The following is a 17,671-nucleotide window of genomic DNA, read 5'->3' on the forward strand; positions in this document are numbered from 1 at the left end:
CCTGGGTTGCATCCTGGAGGCTAACCTATCCAGTGAAAAAATGACCACCAAGGTAATCAATAAAGTCAATCAACGAATTCGCTTCTTGCAAAGAGTTGCCCCACTGATCAATATTAAATCCCGAAAGACACTAGGAGGTGCTCTTATTGGGCCCCTCATTGATTACGGAGTCCTTGTCTGGTATCGCGACGCCCCAGCTGCCTTAAAGCTAAAGCTCCAAACAGCCCAAAACAAACTAATTAGGGTTGTGCTTGGTCTCCCTCCTCTGACCCACCTTACCGAGCATCACCACGAAAGCGTGGGGTGGCTCAAAGTAGCTGACAGAGTACAGCATCTTGCAATGGGCCTGGTGTACAAGATACACTACACCTCCAAGATTCCCATGTACCTGACAAACTACTTCTTAAAGGTCAAGGATGTTCACGATCATAACACCAGAGGCAGCTCCACTAATCATCATCAGCGTAGATTTAACACTAAACAAGGCGCTAACTCGTTCTCCTGCTATACCATCAACATGTGGAACGCCCTTCCACAAGCCCTAAAGGAGAGCAAATCCCTAGCCTCCTTCAAAATTGGTATGAAAAGTCACCTTCAGACAGCAGCTACCCGTGACTTGTAAATAGACTAAGCCCCCATGCTCCCCCCCCCCTTTTTCTTTGTATTCTGCCTTTTGTATTTGATGTTATGCTTTTGAAACTGATATTATCCTAGATAAAGTACTATGTTCTATCCGTCTGTCTTTCAATGTTATATGAGATACTTAAAGTGTGGTTCCTGTGGAAATAAGCCTCGGCTTTCTAGGATCTCCTTTTAGTTGACCTTGTACCAGTGATTTGTACTGTCATGAAACTGTACTTTTTTCTATTGCAAACTTCTAATAAATTCTTCAATCAATCAATCAATGTGATTTATGGCTACTTCTTACAAAACGGGCTCCTCCCGCTAACTTTGGAACCCTGTTACGGAAGAACGGTATGGACTATCAAAATATCGTTTAAATATGTTTATCGCATGAGTCCATAGATCGTGTGTATCGATTTTTGTGACATTTGGAGAAAATATGTAGGAAAAGGAGCAAAAAGTGTGTTTTGAAGAAAATTCAAAATGGCGGAAAATCTATCCTGACGCAAATGGGCGTGGCCTATATGAGGAGATGCGTCATGACCCAAGGAATCCAGGGAAAAAGGAATTTTAATTTTCCGACCCACGGTTCAAGAGTTACAGGCTGAAAGGTAAAGTGGACTGTTATAGCGCCACCATGAGGCCAACTGACGAAATTATTTTTTATTTAATCCTTGATATCATTATAAATCTCCTCTCCAAGTTTTGAAACTGTAGCCCCTATGGTTTGCGAGAAAAAAAATATTGAATGTGAGTTTTTGCGATTCCCATTATAAGTCAATGGGTAAAATTAATTCACTAATAAATTAATATCAATTAAACGATACAACTTTTCTCTTAGAAAAGTAATAGCACCCCATTCCCGGCCGAGCCGCACGTTTTGATGTATATATTGCGACGGTGGCGTAAATCGTGCGGCACTTATTACGTGCCGAAATTTTGTGGCGACATTACTTACTTAAGTATGGCGGATTACAATAAGTGTTTTGCCATTGCATGGCAGGCACACTTAATAACACATTCCTTATCTCCTTCACATGGCCATAAAACTGACCCCCAAAACTATGGTTTAGTGATGAGTCATCACTTTTCACAGTTTTGTAGGGTCCATTTTTAGCCCAAGGAATGTTTTTCATGCAAAACAAATGCTTGCAATGGATTCAGAATCATGAAAACCCCCTAGATAGACCCCTCACATGCTACTTAAAGAAGATTTTTGGGGGGGTCACCAGTCGCTATGCCCCTCCTAAAGCCGTCCTTGTCCAATGCCAAGTTAGCAACAGGTTACTAACGCAGCTGACTTGGCAAGCTGCCATGGCGGCGCGCATCGGTGTACCGAGTCTGGCTGCTAGATAGAGATGGGATTTATGGTTCTTTGAAGTGAGCCGGAACTCTGAGATCTGTTCCTTTCAAAGAGCCGTTCAAAAGACTGGCTCATTTTAGTTGTAGATTTTGATTATGATTGCAAATCACTTCCACCCAAATAGGCCTATACATTTTGGCCATTGGATACATTTCTGGCATTTGAAAATAGATGATCTACAAGCTGCACAATGTGCCACGTTGCGATGCATTGTGAGCTTGTAGATCGGCTATTTGCAAATGATTTTTCTACATTTTACTCATTGGAAAATCTGTGAAACAGGACATTCTGCATGAGTACGTTCTAATATTGGTAGGCCTACTTTAAGTAGCCTACATTTTGATACCAATACTATTTTACTTTTACTCAAGTACATTAATAACATTCCAAACTTGATTGCAGTATTGATATGTTTAGGCCTACCTAAGTAAAGAAATGTAGTACTTTTCCCACCACTGTTCATTAGAAAGGAACGGCTCCCTACTGTGAACCGAATCATATCGTTCATTTCAAAGAGCCGTTCAAAAGACTCGATTCGTTCGCGGACGTCCCACCCACTCGCTCCGTGTCAAACACTGAAACAAAAACAGAACGGATTGCACTGACCTACAAACCCACGGGAATAATTTAGGAGCACTTCATGAGAAAATATAACTGGTAATACTTGTGTACTGTATGTTAATCTGACTTTAGTATAGGCTATTGTTTTCTTCCTGGACGTGCGTTTGTGGCAGGTTTAACATGGGATTTTGACAGCTGGCTTCTCCTCCTCTGCACGCCGCCATGGCAGCTTGCCAAGGCACCCACCTAGTAACCTGTCTCTAACGTGGCATTGGGCAAGGACGGGTTTAGGAGGGCATAGCGACTGGTCAATTAGAGCCACCAGATCCTATGGGAAAAGTGCTTGGATCCATAATTATTTTTATTCAGCGCGCACAAATACTCCTAGGTGCAAATTTTCATGCTTTCTGCCGGAAGTGAACACATTAGCCTATTTTTGTTACATATTTCTCCCACTATTGTCGGCTACCTGGTTTGGGAATGTTGTGGCACATTAGTTTAGTTTAGAGTGGGTCTCTCTCTCTCTCTCTCTCTCTCTGTGTGTGTGTGTGTGTGTGTGTGTGTGTGTGTGTGTGTGTGTGTGTGTGTGTGGGGGGGGGGGGGGGGGGGGGGGGTGTCAGGTCTCACACTAAATAATAAATGGTACAAAGTGTGAGAGTCGGGTTTCTAAACCACCAGGTTATCTATAGATCAGGGGTTCCCAAACCTTTTTGTCTCAGGTCACCCCATAAATATTGTTTCAATCCGAGGCACCCCTACATTATAATTTTCACTCCCAGCACCTTATATTTATAGCATATCGTCGTTGTCGGGTGGAAACCTTGTATGTCCAAAACCGTTCGTTTTGTATTTAGCATCTATAAAATATACTAAACTAGTGAAAACAGCAGATCTGCAAACACACAACAGATGCGAGGCGTTGTGTGCTTGTAGATCGGCTGTTTTCACTCGTTTTGTGCGACAGTCTTGTATGATGAAGCAGGGCTTTGCTTTACCAAAAGACGTACACATTTGAAACTTGGAGATACAAGGTTTCTGCCCGACAGTGACGATATTTTAGTGATTATGTTGTGAGGAAAACGTTGAGATAACAGCCATTTTGGTTAGAACTGAAAATTACTTAAGGTTTAAAATGATACTAAATATTTTTTCAAGTGTCCAAATAAATTCCTAATATTATCAGATCTCGCGGCACCCCTGGACTGCCGTCGTGGCACCCCAGGGTGCCCTGTCACCCCAGGGTGCCCCGTCACCCACTTTGAAAACCCCTGCTCCACAGTGGGGACCTTGTTGTGTCTCGTGGTTTTGATCCAGAACTTTATTTCACAGCCTCTCTCTGGTGTCTGGACCTTCTTTCAGCCCCCGACCCGAACAAGAGATTTTAGACTTTTGCCTGTTAACCAAGCTAGTGAAAACAGCAGATCTACAAGCTCAAAACGTGACGCGAAGCCACGGCTATTTTCACATTTTCTTTTCTAATTTATGGAATTTCTTAGATGTATCTTTTATTTATTCATGACATTATTTATAGAGAAATCATTGAATTCTTCTTTTTTTAATTAACAATTTTGCTTTTTTTGGTAATGTTTTTGAAAATGTTTTGAAATAATAATAATTAAAAACCTAAATGTAGGAGACCCAAAATGAAGGGACCCATAAAGAGAGAAAGATGTGTCCACGACCAACAGTGGGTCGCGTTGTGAGCTTGTAGATCTGCTATTTTCACAATGTCTGCCTCTATATGTTTGAGAATTTGGCCAATGTTTAATTTGTCATTTTAGAGGTATTAAAAAGTCCTTAAATTGTCACTTTAGAAATGTGCAGATACCCTCTATACACTTAAACTTTATGTTGGTTTGTTTACTGTTGAGAGAGAAAACAATGTTTCACGTTAAGCTAATCATCTGGGGACCCCCCAAAATAATTTGGAGACCCCAATGGGGGTCCCGACCCACTGGTTGAGAAGCAAGTCTAGAGGTTGTCAAATAAAACCTCTTTTTGGGATCAAAGCATTTCTTCATTTCAGCATCACATCATGGACTCACAACACATGTCTTTGTTGAAGTGGTGTGTGTGTGTGTGTGTGTGTGTGTGTGTGTGCGTGCGTGCGTGCGTGCGTGCGTGCGTGCGTGCGTGCGTGCGTGCGTGCGTGTGTGTAGCGTCATATTTCAGCAGGTCAAACATCTCAGCTCTCATCTCTCTGATGTGTTATTAATAGATCATAACAATGGGTGTGGTTTTACTGGGACCAAACAATATCCTCTTCAGTTCCTCATTGAGGACTTTTATGAATATCTGTAATGATGTTAAGCCTAGAACAGTGTGGTTTTTGACAGCAAATTTTGATTTAGTTTTAGTCTTTTGAACACAATCTCATTTAGTTTTAGTCATAATTTAGTCACCTGAAATGTTTTAGTTTTAGTCTAATTTTAGTCGACTAAATATCATAAGATTTTATGGCGACTAAATCTACAGTTGATTTAGTCGACTAAAATGTATTTTGGCAGGCCTTGATGGCATCGTAATGACTGATTTTACACTTGGTTGCGTGCTGAAAATAGCAGATCTACAAGCTCACAATGCGTCACAGCGCAACACCTGAGAGCAACCAAACATAACATGTTCCTCCCTAACGTTTTAGTCTAGTTTTTATTTTGTTGACTAAATTGTCAATATATTTAGTCTTAGTTTAAGTCATCACAGCTTAGTTTTTATTTAGTTTTTATTTAGTTTTCGTCAGTGAAAAAAACGCAGTCGACAATTTTTTTCGTCATAAATGGTAAATGGTGCATTTATATAGTGCTTTTATCCAAAGCGCTTTACAGAGATTGTGCATTACATTCACCCATTCACACACATTCATACACCGATGGCAGAGGAAACTATGCAAGGCACCAACCTGCTCACCGGGAGCAATGTGGGGTTCAGACAGAGTCTTGCCCAAGGACTCTTCAACATTAACTCAGGGGGAGCCCGGATTCAAACTGGGAACCCTTCGTGCTCTAATAACGGTTTCTCTACCCCTGAGCTATAGTTGACGAAATCAACACTGGCCTCGAACCAAGCCATCCAGGATGGTAGTGAACCATGACCATGAGACCTTTATGAAAAGAACATTTAGAACATGTCTAAACAAAGAGTATACATACATACGTACGTATACATACCCACTATTTATTAAATGTAGTCAAATAATTAAATATTCAAATATATGTTTATATAGGATCAAGGGTCATATAGTCATGATTCACTGCCATCCTGGATGGCTTGGTTCGAGGCTTAACATACTTGTTATAAATATATCTGTAAAAGTCTATGGGGATGCGATGCCTGAAGAAGGTCTATGACCAAAAGCTTGCACTTTGTCAAAACTGAAAATAAATAACTTTATTTTGCACGTTGAGTGTGCGGAGGCTCCCCCTGAGTTAATGTTTTAGTGGCAGCAGTAAACCACTTCTTCTGTGATGATCCAGGGGTCTTCAACGTTTTCAGGCCAAGGACCCCTTAGTTGAGAGAGAGATGAAGCAGGGACCCCTTAGCTGAGAGAGAGATGAAGCAGGGACCCCTTAGCTGAGAGAGAGATGAAGCAGGGACCCCTTAGCTGAGAGAGAGATGAAGCAGGGCCAGGGACCCCTTAGCTGAGAGAGATGAAGCAGGGACCCCTTAGCTGAGAGAGAGATGAAGCAGGGACCCCTTAGCTGAGAGAGATGAAGCAGGGACCCCTTAGCTGAGAGAGAGATGAAGCAGGGACCCCTTAGTTGAGAGAGAGATGAAGCAGGGACCCCTTAGTTGAGAGAGAGATGAAGCAGGGACCCCTTAGTTGAGAGAGAGATGAAGCAGGGACCCCTTAGTTGAGAGAGAGATGAAGCAGGGACCCCCACAACCTGTTCATAGATTCCATACTTAATAAACTTGACCTTTCACTCTGTACTTAGTCTGCTCTTTTTAACCCTCTACACTACACCAAAGCTCTTTGCCAAAAATAGCCGATCTACATTTTTATTTTTGGCTAGTTCTCTGAATTCAGACGTCAGGGTTCAAGTGGTTAATATAAAAAAAGGGAAAAGAGGTTTCTATCACACAAAGATTTGGAGGACCCCCTGTGATAACTCTGAGGACCCCCTAGGGGTCCCGGACCCCCTGTTGAAGACCCCTGCTCTACACTGTACAAATAAAGGTGTCATATATCACAGCGCTCACAGACATGCACGGTCACCAGACCAGAAGATTGCATGGTTCATGTTTCTGGTGGTTTGATGAGGAAGACAGCAGAGCTGAGCTGTAATCACACGTCTGTCAGGTACTGAAGGTACAAATTTAACTCACCGTTATCATCATTATTAGAGCAGGACTCCTGTCTGTCTGTCTGTCTGTCTGTCTGTCTGTCTGTCTGTCACACCACTCTGGTAAATGGTGCTTTTATATAATGACTTTATGCACACATTTTAACCATGTATTCGTGTCCACATACTGTAAGAGAGCATCATACAGGGCAGGGACGTGCTGGGCCCCTGATTCAGCCCGGGAAAAAGAGTTGTAGAGGCCCTCATTGCAGCGCTATAGAGAGATCTCTCTCTATAGCGCTGCTGCTACTCAAAGATTTACCATTTCAGATCATGACGAGTGACAAGCCCGTGGGCCAATTACATGAGTTATATTTCGTCGTTGTCGGGTGGAAACCTTGTATGTCCAAAACCGTTTGTTTTGTATTTATCATTTAAAAAATGATTTAAACTAGCGAGGCGTTGTGTGCTTGTAGTTCTGCTGTTTTCACTACTTTTGTGCGACGGCCTTGTATGATGAAGCAGGGCTTTGCTTTGCAAAAAAAATTACAAATTTGAAACTTGGAGATACGAGGTTTCTGCCCGACAGTGACGATTCACTTTGTTGGCCGCCCAGCCCCCAAAATGGAACGAAGGCCGACATTTTATCTTCATTTTTTCCCCTAATGGCCGGCCTGGAATGAACCGGCCGTTCGGGAGTTGTCCCGCTTTTCCCAATGGCCAGCACGTCCCTGGTACAGGGACACACATTATATTGGTGTAGGAAGAATACATTCACAACATCATGGCACAATGGGCATGTCACTCAGTAATCTAAGGGTATCAGTAGCAGCGTATTTCTGTTTCGGTCATTAAGGTCCACAGAATGAGAGGCCTGCTCTGCCGGAAACATCGGGGAAAAAAAGTTATGGCCATTTGTATATTCACTATCCCATTGACTCCACTAGAAATATTAAAAAAGAAATGAAAAATCTGCTTCAAGTAGCATGTGAAGGGTCAAACAAGCATTTGTTTTGCATGAAAAACATTCCTTGGGCAAAATATTGGCCCCCAAAAACTGTGAAAAGTGACCCATTTTGAGGGACCGGCTAAATACTGTTATAATAGTATACTAAATACTAAATACTGTTGCCAGCCTTTTGACCTCCTTTTTGGGCATCCCAAGTTGTTGTGCCAATTTAAGGACTTTTTAATAATACCTCTAAAATGACAAATTAAACATTGTCGAAATTGTCAAATATTAAGAGGCAGACATTGTGGAAATAGCAGATCTACATGCTCGATGCGAGGCGTTGTGAGCATGTAGATCTGCTATTTTCACAATAGAAAGTATTTTCTTTTTCAACTTCGACTTTCTCTGGTGGGAGTCGACTTGTGGAATGAAGACGACTGAGTCGACTTTTTCGTTAATGCCCTAACACGCACGCACGCACGCACGCACGCACGCACGCACGCACGCACGCACGCACGCACGCACGCACGCACGCACGCACACACACACACACACACACACACACACACACACACACAGACACACACACACACACACACACACACACACGGGCAAGAGTAAAGACACCAGAAACCAGCAGATTATTTGTAAAATACATTTAATCCGTAGCAGTACATGAAGGGTTAACCCCAGGAGAGGAGAAGGGCGGGGATTTGAACCGGCAGCGAGCTGGGAGAGCTTTGCTCAAAGGCAGTGACCGTAACACACAACCACAACACTGTCCATGTGCTGGAAAGTAACTAAGTACTTTTATCTGAGTACTTTTAACTTTTACTCGACTAGAGGCAAATACAGTTTAGTTGGAAAATGAAAACATTCAGATTATACATTTTTAGGGCTGGGACTTTAACTGATTAATTGCGATTAATTAATTACAGAAAATTAACGCGATTAAAAATAATGAACGCATTTTAATGGCACTTAGTTTTTGCACCACAGAACCTTCAGTTTCGGGCATACCGATCATAGCGATGCACCAACCAAGAAGAGACAACAAACTCAAAGGGAGAAGTAGCCGATCAGAGCGCTTTGCTTGGCCCAGTGGATGCCAAATTTAGATTAAAAAAAAAAAAAAACGTTGAAATTGTTGTCGTACAACAAAATGTGTTTTACTTGAAAAAAATACTTCTCGGGTCAAATATCGATGTGCGATTAAAGTGTGATTAATTGCGGTTAATTAATTACAAAGCCTGTAATTAATTCGATATTTTATTTTTATCGCATCCCAGCCCTCTTAATTATTATTATTATTACAAAAAACACACATGAACAACTTCAGCCATGTTTATACTTTGGCTAGTTTTGAACATTTTGGCAAAATAAAAGAAAAAAAGAAAAAAAAGAAAAACTAAAACAAAACAAAAAACACATTCTGAGTACTTTTTACTTTTGGCACTTTGAGCATATTTTGATGCCAATACTTTTACTTTGTAAACAGAGTATTTCTTACATTGTACTATTTCTAGTTCAACACACGTAAAACAATAAAAATAAAAGATATGTATAAAAAAGAAAAACACTTCTTCCATTGAGTTTAATACTGTCGCCTTCACTTTACGTCAATGTTATTTTTTAATTAAAATCATCTTCATTTTATCTTTTAATTCAAACTCTCAACTGCCGGTCAAACCACCGATGACCTTTGACCTCCTCAGGTCAGAGGTCAGAGCTTCTCATTTCAGGGACCCCCCCCCCCCCCCGGACAACGTCCAAGGACAACTTTAGTTTTTTACAACAAGGGTTCATATTTTAGATTGTAATTAAAGAGTTTAAAAGATGAGCGTTAAATTAATTTAATTTACTTCTTTCTATTGTTTTAGAGATTCTTATTTCAGTGGTTGGGGCATGCGTACAAGTGGCTAAAATGTCATTTTACACAGAATAAGCCCATTCCCAAGATACAACGCAACCTTTCATGGTTGGATGTGACTTATGGGGGCTAGAAGTGTTACTGTAAATAGCAATAAAGAAACTGCTGGCTTATTGTGTCTAAAAAGACATATTTAGCCACTTGTACGCATGCCCCCATGCGTACGCATGCCCCACATTTTAGCACGGTAAACGTGATAAAACAAAAGAACCAAGCAAATGAAAACGTAACTTTTTCTTTTCTCTAATTACAATCTAAAATATGAACCTTTGTTGTAAAAAAACAAAGTTGTCCTTTAAGCTGGGGGGGGGGGGGGGGGGACGACCCCTCCCTAAACCAGTGAGAAGCCCCGCCCCCTTCCACAGAGCGCGTACCGCCCATCAGAAGAAACACGGTGAGAATAAAAAGGCTTTGACGCGGTCCTTCGGTTGGGACGTCGTACGGTCGTTATAACGCCCGCACGTCTCGTTAGTACAGTAACACAGTGCATCATCATCATCATCATCATCATTAATATTATTATTAATATTAGAGGCATAAAGGGTTAAAACCAGACTACAATGTGTTTAGTTGGAAGATGAAATGATAACATGGGGGAGGGGGGGGGGGGGGTGTACAGAGGGGTGAGGGGAGTCAGAGCATGTGTGTGTGTGTGTGTGTGTGTGTGTGTGTGTGTGTGTGTGTTTGTGTGTGTGTGTGTGTGTGTGTGTGTGTGTGTGTGTGTGTGTGTGTGTGTGTGTGTGTGTGAGGAACCATTGGGCAAGGCAGTGTTCAGGGCAGGCGTAGCATTAAGTCTACAGACTTAATACAGTTGTTGTTTGGGGCTGAATGAAGGCAGTGTGACAAGCCTGCCCTCTGCTGGGGAGACCGCGCTACTGCAGCCTGGCAGTGGAGACACTCACACACACACACACACACACACACACACACAGTGATGTAGCAGACACTGAGCAAGGATGGCGTCCATCTTTGTAGTTTTTTCTAGCTCCATGATGGCCTCATCCTGCCGTCAGTCATAAGAACACTACCGTCACCTCCGCACTGGACTACAATGTCATAGCATTGAACTACAATGTCATAGCATTGAACTACAATGTCATAGCATTGAACTACAATGTCATAGCATTGAACTACAATGTCATAGCATTGAACTACAATGTCATAGCATTGAACTACAATGTCATAGCATTGAACTACAATGTCATAGCATTGAACTACAATGTCGTCATGGTACCAAAAGACGGGTGGAAGGAAGCTGACTCAAGGTAATGTGAAAAATGGAAGGGATTTTTTTTGGGGGGGAGGTGTTTGTGTGTGGGAGGGGGGGGGGTGTTAGATATGCGCTGTGGTCACATGGTCGCTGCTCGGCTGTAAACCCCATCATGTCCAAAACTGGATTAAAATTCCTCCAAAATGATCTTGACAAATACACTTATGAAACAAACGCACATACAAAAGGGTAGAACTGTGTGGAGACGAGAGGGATTGTGACAGACAGACAGCGACCGTGTAAACCTGGACAGAAAAGGTTAGTCGGTATAAAGATCCAATAATAGTAGGAGTAACGAGAGAGAGAACGGACAGAACCGCGGATGGACCCGGACCCGGACCCGGGAACCCAGACCCAACCTGAACACTCAGAACCACTGGTCTATTAGTCGTCTATTAGATGAAAAAACTAAAAACCCAGGACTCTTTTTCAGCCCTCTGTCATCTGTATGTATGTGGTCTAAGCCTCCAAGGGACAGGTTGTGTATTTATCGGGGACATTGTCAGGCTAAAGGGCCAGCGCGGCCAGACGATGGGGATGAGAGGGAATCTCCACAAGGTTTACAACACCCTGAAAAACATGGCAATACGGTAACAACAAACGCTCAAATCTTTGGCTCCTTCTCCTAAACGCAGTGGTTCTCAAATATATATATATTTTATTGCAAGGACCCTCTGGATTGATCCGCAGTAGATTAGAAGCCCACCAAGGAACCCCGGTTTGAACTGAATCTTCTAACTCTGAGGGTCCATCGACCAAAGTCTAGAACGTAAACATAATTGGTGTCTCATGGAAAAAGAAGGTACTTTGTTTTACTTTAAAGTTTACTTTACCACCGCTGGTCGAGAAACACTGATCTACGCTCACACTACCCCCCCCCCCTCCCTCTACTGGTCGGTTCTGTCCGGTGGGAAAAAGGCAAAGTTGAAACAAGCATCTGTAAAAGGACAGATCTCTAGATCTATACGCTGTAGAGAGATAGATCTATAGATCTATACGCTGTAGAGAGATAGATCTCTAGATCTATACGCTGTAGAGAGATAGATCTCTAGATCTATACGCTGTAGAGAGATAGCACACAGATCTCTAGATCTATACGCTGTAGAGAGATAGCAGACATCCATGCTTGGTTAAAGCACTGCTCATATATATATTTATATACAGTATGGTAGGTTTATATACACAACACAGTGACAGAAACACTACACAAAAACAAAGAAATTAAAACTGATGGGGCTTCAGCCAAAAAAAGAATTCTAAATTCTAAAAGATGTGTGTGTGTGTGTGTGTGTGTGTGTGTGTGTGTGTGTGTACGTGCTAATATCAACAGAACAGCATATATTCCAGGACCAGCTATGAACGGCCACAGTGTTTTAACAAAACCTTCAATGTAAGAACAAATTGAAAAAAACAAAACAAAGGAAAACGTTCTTCTCAAGAGGAGCAACTACGTGTGGCGAACGAACGGGGACGTAGGAGATATGACTGCGTCGTATAAAAAACACAAGAGAAGAGAAGAAAAGAAGAGAGAACAGGTCTGCCCCCTGGTGGTGGTCTAGTAGACAGGACTGTTGCGGATCCCACAGCACAGCACCATGCTGAAGATCATCTCAAAGATCTGAGAGAGAGAGAGAGAGAAGGGGGGGTTAGAGAGAGAGAGGGGGGGGGAGAGAGAGAAGGGGGGGGGGGGGGGGGAGAGAGAGAAAGGGGGGGAGAGAGAGAGAGAAAGGGGGGGTTAGAGAGGGGGAGAGAGAGAGGGACAGAGAGAGAGAGAGAGAGAAGGGGGGAGATGGTTAAATAAATAATGACATATGACACCACCCACGCGTCTGTACGACATACAATTCATGAGATATAGAGGCACTTCCTGTTTGGCGAAGGGCACTTCCTGTTGGGCGAAGGAAGCACCAATTAAGGTTAAGTACTCGTAATCAAGTCATATGACGGCACCCTCGCGTCTGTACGACAAACGGTTCATGAGATATAGAGGCACTTCCTGTTTGGCTAAGGGCACTTCCTGTTTGGGAAGGAAGCACCAATTAAGATTAAGCACTCTTAATCAAGTCATATGACGCAACCCACGCGTCTGAACGACAAACGGTTCATGAGATATAGAGGCACTTCCTGTTTGGCGAAGGGCACTTCCTGTTTAAGGAAGCACCAATTAAGGTTAAGGACTCTTAATCAAGTCATATGACGCAACCCACGCGTCTGAACGACAAACGGTTCATGAGATATAGAGGCACTTCCTGTTTGGCGAAGGGCACTTCCTGTTTAAGGAAGCACCAATTAAGGTTAAGGACTCTTAATCAAGTCATATGACGCAACCCACGCGTCTGAACGACAAACGGTTCATGAGATATAGAGGCACTTCCTGTTTGGCGAAGGGCACTTCCTGTTTAAGGAAGCACCAATTAAGGTTAAGGACTCTTAATCAAGTCATATGACGCAACCCACGCGTCTGAACGACAAACGGTTCATGAGATATAGAGGCACTTCCTGTTTGGCGAAGGGCACTTCCTGTTTAAGGAAGCACCAATTAAGGTTAAGGACTCTTAATCAAGTCATATGACGCAACCCACGCGTCTGAACGACAAACGGCTCATGAGATATAGAGGCACTTCCTGTTTGGCGAAGGGCACTTCCTGTTTGGCCAAGGAAGCACCAATTAAGGTTAAGGACTCTTAATCAAGTCATATGACGCAACCCACGTGTCTGTACGACAAACGGTTCATGAGATATAGAGGCACTTCCTGTTTGGTGAAGGGAACTTTCTGTTTGGCGAAGGAAACACCAATTAACTCTCCTACTGCCAGATTATTTATTTATTTATTGGGTCTGGTGCCATCAAAAAGCGGCTTACCTTTGCGACGTTATAGTAGATAGACAGACATTTATTTATTTATTATTTTTTTATTTTTTTTATTGTGCAATAGTGCACTTTGGTCTGCCAGGCAGCAGAGGGCGGCGTCATGCGAGAATGAATGTGAATTTGCCTGTTATGTGTTGCCGTACATTCAGACCAGTCACTGGCCACAGAGCCTTACAGCCAGAGGAAATCAACAAGGAAGTGAATTGGTCTCTGTTGATGTTAACGCATAATGGATTTTTTACACCATCACCGCGGAAAATGTGTTTACAGTACACGGCGGCGCGACCCCTCATCAGCTTCAACAAGGTAAACGAACGAACGAACGAACGCGAACGAGCGCCGTATTGGCGCGGAGGTCTCTTGAGAATTGGGGCGAACAGGAACGTCCAAAGCAGTAGGGGAGTTAAGGTTAAATACTCTTTATCAAGTCATATACCGGCACCCACGCGTCTGTACGACAAACGGTTCATTAGATATAGAGGCACTTCCTGTTTGGGAAGGAAGCACCAATTGAGGTTAAGGACTCTTAATCAAGTCATATGACGCCACCCACGTGTCTGTAAGACAAACGGTTCATGAGATATAGAGGCACCTCCTGTTTGGTGAAGGGCCCTTCCTGTTTGGCGAAGGAAGCCCCAATTAAGGTTCAGGACTCTTATTCAAGTCATATAACGCCACCCACGTGTCTGTACGACAAACAGTTCATGAGATATAGAGGCACTTCCTGTTTGGCGAAGGGCACTTCCTGTTTGGCCAAGGAAGCACCAATTAAGGTTAAGGACTCTTAATCAATTCATATGACGCCACCCACGTGTCTGTACGACAAACGGTTCATGATATATAGAGGCACTTCCTGTTTGGTGAAGGGAACTTCCTGTTTGGCGAAGGAAGCCCCAATAAAGGTTAAGGACTCTTAATCAAATCATATAACGCCACCCACGCGTCTGTACGACAAACGGTTCATGAGATATAGAGGCACTTCCTGTTTGGCAAAGGGCACTTCCTGTTTTGCGAAGAAAGCACCAAATAAGGTTAAGGACTCTTAATCAAGTCATATGACACCACCCACGCGTCTGTACGACAAACGGTTCATGAGATATAGAGGCACTTCCTGTTTGGCGAAGGGCCCTTCCTGTTACAGAGGGTGCAGGACTTAATCAATTACAGCTCATCCCTATTGGCCAGAAAAAGACCAAAGTTGTGTGTGCATTTTAATGTTTGAATGACGTTGCTAGGCAAAAGTATGGCAGAGTTATGTGGCGCCAAAGTTTCTGGGTTTCCGAGTCCCCCATTCAAAGTCAATGGGGGTTTTTGCGCGTAGTTTTAGAAACTTTGGCGCCACATAACTCTTACTTTAACCCTGCAAGACCCGAATTAATTTCTACTGGCCCCCCCCCCCCAAAAAAAAAAATCAGATGGTGTTGTAGGAGTCCTAATCACAGGAAAATGTAATGTTAAAAAATTAATAATGTTTTTGTAAGGTTTTATAGCCATAAATCATAAATCATGCTCTAATTTGCATTTTGGGGATATTTTTCATAATAGTAACATATATACTTGTTCTAGACATTCTAATGATCACTAAAAACAATATTACAGGCATTTTACTTATGTTTTAGTGAAGAATAGCATCAGTTAAAAAGTGTGATGTTGTTCGTCCAGACGCTGGAATTTCAACTTCTCTGGGAGGTGTGTCATTCTCCGTGGGGGGTATTTATATGCAAATATCCTGGCTAATGCCATTGTAACACTAAACAATAGGATGTAATTAATGGTGATGTTAATGTGAAAAAAGAACAGGAAAACTAATTATAACATTTAAAAAAATATATATTTAAAAAATGTTGCCAAAAAGCAACGCTGGGCCTTGCAGGGTTAACTTTAAAATGCACACACAAACTTTGGTCTTTTTCCGGCCAATAGGGATGAGCTGTAATTGATTAAGCCCTGCCCCCTCTGTAACAGAAAGTGCCCTTCGCCAAACAGGAAGTGCCTCTATATCTCAAGAACCGTTTGACGTACAGACGCGTGGGTGGTGTCATACGACTTGATTAAGAGTCCTAAACCTTAATTGGCGCTTCCTTCGCCAAACAGGAAGTGCCCTTCGCCAAACAGGAAGTGCCTCTATATCTTGTGAACCGTTTGTCATACAGGCGCGTGGGTGGTGTCATATGACTTGATTAAGATTCCTTAAAGCCATACTGTGTAAGTTGCTCACCTAGTGGTCATTAGCCCTATAGCGAACCGCGGTCGCGTCCGCGTCTTTCGGCCGTTTTTCGTACCTTCAGACCCCCGCGTCTGCCTCCACCTCGCTGAGATCTATCTTTGGAGGGGTCCCTTGTTCCTGTGCGTTCAGTAATTCCAGAGATACACTCCTTCACCCTGCCTGGTAGGCGAAATTACCTAGAGACTGGATGGTACAAACCGGCGACAACAAAATGGCGACCCCACTTCAAGATGCGATGTGATTGGCCGGCAGTTGTATAACCCTCGCTGTGATTGGCCGGTAGTGTGATGACGCAATTTTCGCGCGAGATCCGGTCCCCGGCAAGGATCTCAGTTTACATAATAGAGAAGGCTTTACAGGCTGAAATTCACGGCGCGGATCTTCTAAAACTTTTGTGTTTTAATAGTTAGGAGAATTTTAAGATTTGTTTTATAAAAAAAGTTACATAGTACAACTTTAACCTTAATTGGTGCTTCCTTCGCCAAACAGGAAGTGCCTCTATATCTCGTGAACCGTTTGTCGTACAGACGTGTGGGTGGTGTCATATGACTTGATTAAGAGTCCTTAACCTTAATTGGCGCTTCCTTCGCCAAACAGGAAGTGCCCTTTGCCAAACAGGAAGTGCCTCTATACCTCGTGAACCATTTGTCGTAGAGACGCATGGGTGGTGTCATATGACTTGATTAAGAGTCCTTAACCTTAATTGACACTTCCTTCGCCAAACAGGAAATGTCCTTTGCCAAACAGGAAGTTCCTCTATATCTCATGAACCGTTTGTCGTAAAGACGCGTGGGTGGTGTCATATGACCTGATTCCTTAACCTTAATTGGTGCTTTCTTCGCCAAACTGGAAGTGCCCTTCGCCAAACAGGTAGTGCCTCTATATCTTCTGAACCGTTTGTCGTACAGACGCGTGGGTGGTGTCATATGACCTGATTAAGAGCCATTAACCTTAATTGGTTCTTCCTTCGCCAAACTGGAAGTGCCCTTTGCCAAACAGGAAGTGCCTATATCTCATGAACCATTTGTCGTACAGACGCGTGGCTGGTGTCATATGAGTTGATTAAGAGTCCTTAACCTTAATTGGTGATTCCTTCGCCAAACAGGAAGTGCCGTTCGCCAAACAGGAATTGCCTCTAATATTTCATGAACCGTATGTCGTACAGACGTGTGGGTGGTGACATATGACTTGATTAAGAGTCCTTAACCTTAATTGGTTTAACTTAGTCCCGCTCCCTCTTCTGATTGGCCGAAGCTTTATTTGGCCATAGCTCCACATCCCAACACGTTACTGGTCTCAAACTTGGTGGGTTGTCCCACGGCCCCAATGGCTAACCGCTAATGCTAACCGATACTCCCGCTAAAGCTAAAGCTAAAAATGCTAATGGTAAAAATGCTAATACAAAAAAAATGTTAATAATGGTAATGCTAATGCTAACACATGCTAATGCTAATAAATGCTAAAGCTAATATTTAACAAATGCTAGTGAATGCTAAAATAATGCTAAAATTCTAATGCTAAACTGCTAATTAAAATGCTAAAAATGATAAAGCTAATGTTAATACAAATTCTAAAATGGTTAATGCTAA

General features: G+C 42.7%; 1 protein-coding gene across 1 annotated transcript in view; it reads right to left on the reverse strand.

The window, feature by feature from the left end:
- Positions 1-11,860: 11,860 nt before the first annotated feature.
- The window catches only part of LOC308289114 (CD81 protein-like), a 104,477-nt gene continuing 98,666 nt past the window's right edge, over positions 11,861-17,671 (reverse strand). Inside the window, exon 8 of the mRNA XM_080730690.1 lies at positions 11,861-12,601. Coding sequence (XP_080586816.1) covers positions 12,539-12,601 — 63 coding nt within the window. The 3' untranslated portion in view covers positions 11,861-12,538. The remainder of the gene's footprint in view (positions 12,602-17,671) is intronic.

Source organism: Nannobrachium achirus (assembly GCF_963921795.1).
Source record: "Nannobrachium achirus genome assembly, chromosome: 7".
NCBI classification, from domain to species: domain Eukaryota; kingdom Metazoa; phylum Chordata; class Actinopteri; order Myctophiformes; family Myctophidae; genus Nannobrachium; species Nannobrachium achirus.